This window comes from Terrapene carolina, unplaced genomic scaffold (assembly GCF_002925995.2).
Source record: "Terrapene carolina triunguis isolate 2854851 unplaced genomic scaffold, T_m_triunguis-2.0 Scaffold193, whole genome shotgun sequence".
NCBI lineage: Eukaryota > Metazoa > Chordata > Testudines > Emydidae > Terrapene > Terrapene triunguis.
The window spans coordinates 1,019,990-1,029,828 of NW_020664544.1; the positions used below are offsets into that span (position 1 = coordinate 1,019,990).

General features: G+C 61.5%; 1 protein-coding gene across 1 annotated transcript in view; it reads left to right on the forward strand.

The window, feature by feature from the left end:
* The window catches only part of CCR10 (C-C motif chemokine receptor 10), a 4,044-nt gene extending 1,291 nt beyond the window's left edge, over positions 1 to 2,753 (forward strand). Inside the window, exons 2-3 of the mRNA XM_026654653.1 lie at positions 1,112 to 1,264; positions 1,590 to 2,753. Coding sequence (XP_026510438.1) covers positions 1,112 to 1,264; positions 1,590 to 2,753 — 1,317 coding nt within the window. The remainder of the gene's footprint in view (positions 1 to 1,111; positions 1,265 to 1,589) is intronic.
* Positions 2,754 to 9,839: the final 7,086 nt, after the last annotated feature.

Sequence of the window (9,839 nt, forward strand, 5' to 3'; positions counted from 1 at the left end):
GTTCTGGGTGCTGAGCTCCGGTTCTGGTGCTGAGCTCCGGTTCTGGGTGCTGAGCTCTGGTTCTGGGTGACGAACTCCAGGCAGCTCCGGTTCTGGGTGCTGAACACCCGTCCCCTCCATGACGCTCCCGTCTCGCACTCTGGTCACTGACACTTTCGTTGTTCGGCAGTGAAATGCCTCGAGCTGTTCAGGGCCTCGAGTCGCAGCCCAGCGCTGGGGGTGCCCTCCAGGTGCCCATGCTGCCAGGCTTCCAGGAATCAAAGGAAACCACAGACAGGGCTGCCGCTCCCCCTGCCTGCAGGGCATCATGCCAGCCTGGCCCTCTCCCCACCTGGCAGCCCTCGGCACATGAGTCCCCAGCCCAGGGAGTGACACAGCAGCTCTCACAACTGACAGCCCGGAAATCGCCCCCGCTGATCAGAGCTGGGTGTGAGACAGAAACTCAGTCACTGAATCCAGCGGCTCTTGGTGTGGCAGGGCCCGTCCCGAGGCACCGAGTCGTCTGGGCGTTCCGTCTCCCAGCCAGTCGGGGCCCCTGGGCTCAGCCTACTCCTAGCAGAACAGGTGCCCACATCACACAAGCCCACCAACCCAGCGGGCACCAGCCAGCCCCCCTCGCTGGCAGCCTCAGCAGAGGACCAGGGCTGAGTGGGCTGCAGAGACCGAGCTTCTGTCTGACCTCAGAGGGGTCTGTGCGAGGCGGGGCAATGGGGCAGCACCAGACTGGCACGGGACCCTTCCAGCTGCCCAGCCTGGCAGCAAACTGCTCCAGGGAGCGACCCCCCCTCCGCCCCCCTTGATGCACAGCATGTCCCTGGAGGCGAGGGTCCCGGGCTAGGCTGCAGGGCTGGCTGAGTAACCCAGCAGGGGTTGTGCAACGAACATTGGTCCCATTGCTCTGCAGCGTTGTGAGATGCTGTGCGATGCTGCTACCTGTTGTATGGAGTTGTGCTGGACTGTGTGGTGCTATGCGGTGTTGTGTTGCTGTGAGGTGTTGTGGTGCAGTGCAGTGTTGCAGTGTTGTGCTGGATTGTGTTGCTGGGTAGCTGTGCTGTGGGGTGCTGTGTTGTGTTGCTCTGTAGCTGTGTGGTGTTCCTGTGTTGCTGTGCAGTGCTGTGCAGTGTTCATGTACTGTGCTGTATTGCACTGCTGTGTTGTGTTAATATGTTGTTGCAATGCTGTGTTGTGTAGCTGCGGTGTTGTGTTGCTGTGTAGCTATGTTGTGTTGCTGTGTGGTGTAACTGCACTGCTGTGCTGTGTTGTTGTGCGGTGCTGTGTAGCTGTGCTGTGTTGTGCTGCTGTGTGCTGTAGCTGTGCGGTGCCGTGCTGTGTTGTTGTGCTGTGTAGCTGTGCTGTGGTTGTGTTGCTGCGTGGTGCTGTGTTGTGTTGCAGTGTGCTGTAGCTGTGTGTTGCTGTGTGCTGTAGCTGTGCAGTGCCGTGCTGTTGTGTAGTGCTGTGTAGCTGTGCTGTGGTTGTGTTGCTGTGTGGTGCTGTGTTGTGTTGCTGTGTGCTGTAGCTGTGCAGTGCCGTGCTGTGTTGTTGTGTAGTGCTGTGTAGCTGTGCTGTGGTTGTGTTGCTGTGTGCTGTAGCTGTGCGGTGCCGTGTTGTGTCGTTGTGCAGTGCCGTGTTGTGCAGCGAAGCTCCTTGCTAATGAGAACGATGATGTTCCGCCCTCACAGACTTTCAGCCCCTGGGCGACCGAGCCCCCGGTCACCACCGACTACTACTACGAGGATGGGCAGTACCCGGAGGGGGTCAGCCCCCTGCCCGAGCTGTGTGAGAAGGGGTCTGTGCAGAGCTTTGCCCGCACTTACCAGCCGGCTGTCTACCTGCTGCTGTCAGCGCTGGGCGTGGCGGGGAACGGGCTGGTGCTGCTCACCCACGCCCGCTACCGCCAGGCCCACTCCGTGACCGACGTCTGCCTTCTGCACCTGGCCGTGGCCGACCTGCTGCTGCTGCTGACGCTGCCCTTTGCCGTGGCGGGCGCGCTGCAGGGCTGGCTGCTGGGCACCGACGCCTGCCGGACCCTGCAGGGCTTCTATGCCCTCAACTTCTACAGCGGCTTCCTCTTCCTGACCTGCATCAGCGTGGACCGCTACATGGCCATCGTCCGGGCGCCCGCTGCCTGCCGCCTGCGCCCCCGGGCCCGCTGCTACGGCTGGCTCGCCGCCGGGCTGGCCTGGCTGGTCTCCACCCTGCTGGCACTGCCCCAGTTCGTGTACAGCCGGGCCGAGGGTCACCAGGAACGCCAGCTCTGCAGGGTGTTCTTCCCTGCCGGCGTTTCCAAGGCAGCCAAGGGAGCCACCAACCTGGCCCAGGTCATCCTGGGCTTTGTGCTGCCCTTCCTGGTCATGGCCTCCTGCTACGCGGCCGTGGCCCGCACCCTGCTGGCTGCCCGCAGCTTCCAGCGGCACAAGGCCCTACGCGTCATCCTGGCCCTGGTGCTTGTCTTCGTGGCGCTCCAGCTGCCCTACAGCCTGGTGGTGCTGCTGGACACGGCCGACATCCTGGGCAGCCGGGAGATGAGCTGCGCCCAGAGCCGCCGCAAGGACCTGGCTCTGGTGGTGACCAGCGGCCTGGCCTTCGCCCGCTGCTGCCTCAACCCCGTGCTCTACGCCTTCGTGGGCGTGCGCTTCCGGAAGGAGCTGCGGCTCCTGGCCAGCGATGCTGGCTGCGTGGGCCGGGCACAGGATGGGCAGCGCCCCAGCCCCAGGTGCCGGGCATCACTCTCCACATGCCTGGACATGGAGTAGGAGGCGGTGCTGACCGGGCTCAGCCCTCTCCCTGCCAGCCAGGAGGCCAGGGCTCCCCTCCCCGGCTGGCAGGGGGCTGCTGGGGCAGGCTCATGGGAGGAGGCAGTGTCATGTTAGGGCACCCTCCTCTGGCCACTCCAGGGGCAGTGTTCACTGGCCGGTCTGTATAATGCCCAGCACATGGGAGGAGGGAACTGTCTAACGCCCACCACACTGGGGGGGTGGGGTGGGTGTCTGTGTAACATCCAGCACATTGGGGGGGATCCGTGTAATATCTGGCACTCGGGGGGGTATTTGTGTAATGCCCAGCACACTGGGGGAGGGGTCTGTGTAACGCCCAGCACACTGGAGGGTCCGTGTAACGCCTGGCATGGGGGGGGGTTGTGTAACGCCCAGCACACTGGAGGGTCTGTGTAATGCCCAGCACGGGGGCGGGGGGTAGTGTAACGCCTGGCACACTGGAGGGTCTGTGTAACGCCCGGCACGGGGGGAGGGGTTGTGTAATGCCCAGCACACTGGAGGGTCTGTGTAACGCCCGGCACGGGCAGGGGGGTGTCTGTGTAACACCCGGCACTATCTAGGGAAGTGGAAAAATAATCTGGCTTCCTCGTCTTCTTCCCCTGCAAATCAGTAAAACCTGCCCTGGGCACCTGTGTGCGATTGTTATTCGTTCGTTACCTCCCCTGCTCCAGCCACCCAGCTGCAGTGTTGGGGTGACTGGCCCTTTAAAGGGAGCCGGTTCTCAGTCTCCCTGGGACCCAGCTGGCTCCCAGATGCCCTGCCCTGTCCTGGCCTCTCCTCTCCTCTGGGACAGAGAAGGGAAGGCCCTGGGCCTGAGAGATACTAGGAGCTTCAGCAGGGGTCTGGGGCGTGCAACAGACGTGACTCCAGCCGGGGGGCTGGGAGCAGCTGCTAGGGAAGGAGCAGGGAGTGACCCACTGGGGCCAGGCCGGGCAGAGGGAGAAAGGAAAAGGAGCCTGTGAAGCCCAGCTGGGCGGAAGGGTGTGGGGTGAAGTGTGACTGGCAGAGCAGTTCCGCAGACTGGAGGTGCTGGGTGCAGCCTGCAGCTGGCCAGAAGACTGTCTTGTGTTTGTACCTGTACACCCCAGCAGACCAGACAGCCAAGTCCCTGAGGGGAAACTGAGGCAGGGATGCTGCATGGCTGTGCCATGAGGGGGTGTTTGGAGGTGGTGACCCCGTTACATGCAGTCTCATGGTCAGAGCCAAGGACCAAGAGTCAGGGAGCTCTGGACAGCAAGGCCCTGGGGCCTCTAGGGCTAGGACAGGCATCTGGCCAGATGCTCTGAACCCTTCCCCCCCGGTCTGTTAACGGCCTATGGCTGTGTCAGCAACAATGAAGGATGGGGCGGCATGTTCCCAGAGCTTCCCAGCCCCCTGTGGGCAGGGGCTGGGGGTAACTGCCAATGGTCTCGCTGGAAAGCATGGTGCTGGAGCTGCGGCTGCAAAAGGGGAGTGGCGGCTGGCTGGCTGGGGGGGCGTGGCCGGCCAGCTGGTGGGATGGGGCAGCTGGCTGGGCAGGGGGGCTGCTTAGCGGCTCTCAGAGGGGTTTGCGGTGGTCTCATTGTTCCCTTCCAGGACCTGGCTAACCTACTGGGAGCCTCCCTTTTCTCTGCCCCAGGTCCTGGGGGCAGGGGGCAGAGTTGGGGCACCTGTGCTGTGTCACTTCGCCCCCTTTGATTGCGCTGACCCCTCGTGGCCCCGGGTGGCGGCAGACACTCAACGAGCTTGTCAGGTGCTCCCCTGCCCCGGGGCTGGCGGGGCCAACGCTCGGTCGAAAGTGAGGGTGGCGCTGGCAGGAGAGCAGCGGGCTGGGGGTCAGGAGGACCCTGGGGGGCATGGCCAGGCCCACGTGGGGCTTGCCACTGGGGTGAATGTCTCTGAACCTCTGGCCAGGGGCGCCCTGCAGGGGGCAGCAGAACCAAACTCTTCAGCCCAGTCCCTTCCCGCGCCCTGTGGTTAGGGGCCCAGACAGGTGAGTCAGTAACATGGGGGGCAGGGGGAGGGTGTTCTCGTCTGCCCTTGATCCCTGGCTACCCACACCGGGGGTGGAGAGAGGAGCAGCCCTGGCTGATGGCCCGCACTGGACACTGTGTCTGGGAGTCACAGCTCAGCTGTAGTCCCTGCACGTCGGGACTCGCCCTGACAACCCGCCAGGCTGGCAGAGCGTCTAATCTTGGTGCAAGGCCCACCCCCACCCCGGGTCCCTGGGGAGAAGGGCCCAACCAGCCCAGTCTCCCTGCAGTCCTAGGCTCTGAGGCAGCCAGGTTGGGAGCCCAGGGTCTCTCCCTGGATGGCAGCATGGGGGGGACTCCCACACCGGAGGTGACCAGTTTCACGCCCTCCCGCCCCTTGGGGAGCGCACTAGCCCGGCTGTTCGGTTATCTGCAAACGCCTTGCAATAATGGTGACATGGGGCTAGCGGAGCCCCAGCGCCCCCTTTCGGTGGCAGATGGTCAGACGTCACACCATGCTCCTGTGAGATGCACCGTGGGCACCCATACCTGCTGTACCCTCTCCCTGGCACTGGGGCTGGGCACGGGACCACCCAACGGGAGTGGCACCACGCTGACAGTGCCACCCCTGGAGCAGCGGAAGTGAGCTCATGGCTGTTTCCTGTGCTGGGAATTGGCTCCTGGGGCGGATTTCTGCCATTGTCCAAATCTGTGAGGAGTCCCGGTTTCACCAGGGTAGGGGCAGCATCTCTCCTGCCCGGCAGGGCAGCTGCCACGGGCAGAGGGGGACCCAGGTCACACACAGACACTTGACACAGCACCGCGCTGCTCCGTTGGCTTGTGGGCAGCACCTGGGATATTGGCAAACACCCCTCAGGGCTGGGGGGGGGGCGGCGGGAATGCCACAGCCTCATGGGAGGGATAGACCAGCTGCGGTCTCCATTCCCAGAGCGTTTGGGGCAGATGGACCCAGCAGGGTCTCAGCCCCACACCCACCCCACAAAGTCACCATGGCCTCAACCACCCCCTCCTTTGTGATGCTGGTGGCGGGTTCCCAGCCCTGCAGCCTAAACTTTCTGGTCACCACCTCCTCCAACCAGCAGGATGGGAACTTCCCAGCAGGACCCTGGTCATGTGTTTCCCTGGGGGGAATCCCCCCACTGCCATCACTGTCACCATGGAAACCCCCCTCCCATATGGAGGCTGAGAGGGACTTTTTGCTAGTTTCACTTCCTGGATCCCTCAGTCCTGCAGGCAGAACTTCCCAGTTGCCCGCAGAGACACCTGTTCGCTCGCCACCCGGCTGGCACACACAGGCCGCACTACGCTGTGCCCCGCTTGCCTGGGGGGCACTTGGAAGGGTCCCAGCTTCCCAAGGGGGCATTTCCCCTCTGCACGGCATGATGCTGCCAAGCGGGGCTGGAGCAGTGTCGGTGCCATCTGGAGCCGACACAATTCCAGAGCCCGGCAGCAGCGCAGGGACCGGCTCGGGGCTGCGGGGCCGACAAGCCGATCCCTGCACTGCGATTGCTTTTCCTTCTAACTTTGAGCTGGTGCATGGGGCAGCCGCCAGTCCCCCAGCCAGGCCTGGTCCAGGGGGGAAGGTGCTGGACTAAAGAGAGAAAACAACTGCCGGCCACGTCACCGTTCCCCTGCCTGGCACAAACCGTTCTCCAGGAAGCTGTGCTGCTGGGCCTTGCACCGAGGGGGCAGCACCAGAGGCTGCCGGGCCCTGGCACAGTAGCAGGATGGCAGCTGCCAGCTGGAGGGCAAAGGGTCCAGAGGGACACAGGCACTGAGCACCAGCAGGAACTGGGCTGTGGCCCCTCGCACGAGGCTCCTGCTGCGGCTCAGCGAGCAGCTCCGGCAGCACCCGCCCTTTTACCGAGCCTCGGGGGGCGCTGGAGCCCAGTCCCGGAAAGCATCCTCCTCCCCCCCACACACGCTCGGCTCCCTCGGGCTGCCAGGATTACTGTAGCTCTGCTGGGCCCAGACCCTTCACCTAGTTCTTGGCAGGAAACCAATTACAGCTGAGTCAGCAGATCCGGCTGATTATTCCTGGGCTGCTGTTCACAGAGCAGCCAGGGCCTTGGTTCTCCCAGCCCAGCCCTTCCCTGGGCTGGCTTCTCTGTGCCGTTTCCTAGCTGCAGGGGGGCACCTGGCTAGCAGCAAGAGGAGTGGGGAGCGGGCACCGGGAACAGGCAGCTCGGGGGGTGTTGCCCAAGGGGGATAGGCAGCCAGAGCGGGGGGCTTCACACGGAACAGCCTCCGTCAGTGTTGTGGGGCCCGGCCTGCAGGTGCTGAACTGCACAGAGCAGCAAGGAGGCGCTATCGCCCCAGGACGGGCTCCAAACGCTCAGATGGGGCCGGGGGCAGGAGACAGAGCCTCTTGTGGACACCAGGTCCCCTTCCCCATGGCTCAGCGTGGGCTGCCGTGGAACTAAAGGTGTGTCCTTCACTCGGGTTAAAGGAGCAGCGAGGACACGGCCACTAGCCTCTAGCTCGGGGTAACAGCTCTAACTCACGCTGCCAACCCAAGTTCAAGCCAGGCTCCACCGTGCTTTCGCCGCTTTAACCCCTTGTGTGCAGTGCAGACGTGGCAGCCAGAAGGGGGGCATGGCACTAGCAAGGTAGCAGGCGGGTTGAAGTGCCTTTAGCTGATTGTCATGCAAGCTGGCGGCTGGAGACAAGGAGAAGAACCAGCAGCCTGTGCACAGCCTATTCCCCAACGCCCCCGAGTCCCACTCCCCGCCCCACAGCCCCGAGCAAGAGCCGAGACCCCAGCCCCCAGTCAGTGCCCAGCTGCTCTGCCCAGCCCCAGCCTGTCCTGTCCCTGCAGCCCAGGGGAGTCTGCTGCGCGAGCGAGGCGGGCGAAAGGCCCAGTGGCCCAGGCTGGCTCAGACCTGCTGGGAGCCGCGTCTCCTGAGCCGCCTGGGAGAGTGGGAGGAAAGCTGGCAAGCCCTGCTATTTCCTGTGTGTGCATCCCGGCCCCCACTGGCTGCTCCCAGAGACATTTTTGACCCAGCAGCTGTAGGAAACCCAGCGCCAGAGGCTGAGGGATTTAACTCCTTCTGAGCCCGGGCAGGATTCGGGAGGAATAATACAGCTCGGAGACCAGCCGAGCACGCAGAACCCAGGGGTCCTGTCAAAGGAGGCCAGCCCGGGTCACGAGGCGCCACAGGCTTGGCTGCCGCTTTTGCTGCAAGTGGATCCTGGTATTTGAGCACCAGTTTGGTCCCAAGGGCCCAATCCAGCCGAAATTCATGTAACTCAGGGACTGTCTATTTGGGAGGTAGCTCAGGGGTTGCTGCCTCGCTGCCACCACCAGTGTCAACACCCGGCACCAAGGCAAAAAGGGACTCATGCTGCTGCAACTTACCCCGGGGTCAAACTGCTTTACCCGTGCAGGGCATGTACCCTGCAGTTTGTATTACCATAGCAACCCCCGGGCATAAATCCACGCGAGGTGGTCTCAGGATCCCCTAACTGCCCCGCTGTATTGCTGACTCCGGCACTGCCCTGGAAAGGAACTCCGTGAACAACCCTCAGCGGCCTAGGCAGAGAGAACTCTGCCCTCCCCACCTGCTGGGGGTTTTGGGGAGAGCTCCAGCCTCTTCCAGTGGGAAGTGGCGGATAGGGGGAGAATGTAGCATCTTCACAGGAAATAACTGTGTCCCGCTGGGGGTTTGTTCTCTCTAGTGTTTTCCACTCTCGTTGCTGCTTGGCGCTTGTGGAGTTGGTTCTAAACTGCCCCAGTGCACGTGGGAACCGGTCACTGCACCTTCCAAACATGTCTGGTGCCTGCTAACATTGTAACAGATGTCTTGCAAAAGCCGGATAGCTAGAAAAGGGCCTGGGGATGGACAGAAGGGGTGTGTGTGCCGGGGACAGATAAGAGACTGATTGTTGTGTTTTGCAATATTTTAGATTTGCTGAATATTCCTGCCACTGGCTGGAATCTGCCAGTTGATCACGTCGGGCAGATCTTTGTGATGATGTCCCTGTCAGAAGAACTGGGTTGAGTTTCCTTTACTCTGGGTTTTCAGAAAGTCCTTTCCTTCAACTGGCCCTTTGGAAAATCGCTGCAAGTGTTTGCTTGTTACACATAAACACACGCTCATACACACATGTGCACACACACATACACCTGCATTTAAATGACGCTAAGGGGCTGCTGACAGAAATGTAGAGTGAAAGTAGCTGCTACCGTCTATCTCAACATAGAGTAACTAACGTGGGTGTTTGCTGCCCCAGTGGGTGGTCTGACAGACCCTGCTACCCCTAGGCACCGCAGGGAGAGAGCAGCAGTATTGCAGTGTCAGTGTATATTGGATTTGACATTACTTCTAGGATTTTTCATGTAGATTAAAGAGTATCTTGGTTTGGGGGCTGGGTCCGCTAGTAACCCTCTCCCCTGCCATCTGGTGCACCAACACCCACAATTCTCCTCCCATTGTTGTGTGTCTCCTAGCTCTGTCCCAGGCAGAAATCCCACAAGCTGTAGCTGGAGTCCCTGCTAACCCACAGCTTTCCCTGACACTGCTACAGGCAGAAAAGCATGTAGTTTTGTGGAGTGACTCAGTCAGCTGATGCTGGCTTCTTGGGTCAGTGTTGTTTGGTTCTTGTGCACAATGTTTATTTGAAAGCCAGCCAGAGGTGAGGGGTGGCTTACAGCAGTGGGTGGGCGAGGTTCTGTGGCCTGCAGGTCAGACTAGATGATCATGATGGTCCCTGCTGGCCTTAAAGTCCCTGAGTCTCTGAAAGCAAATAAGCACCAGCCTCCAGTGCTCTCCTGGCTGCATGAAACATTTTGCAAATGGTCATTTTAAACAAATGGATTCAACGGAGCCAGTGAAGCTAGTGGGATCAGCAAAGGAAGCGCTTTGTTTGTTTCTCTTGCCTCTTAAGTCATAACCTTCTAACCAGGGGCTGCTGAGAGTCTGGAGGGGGCTGGATTTCTCCTCCCCCTTTATAGCACCAGGCCCTTTGTGGGAGTCCAGCCTCCTTCTCCCGCCCAGTGATGTCAAAATCCTCTGCCTGTGACATCAGCCATCTCCATGGCAACCAGCAGTGAGGTCACAATAAGAGGATTGTGGCCTCACACCAGCAGGCC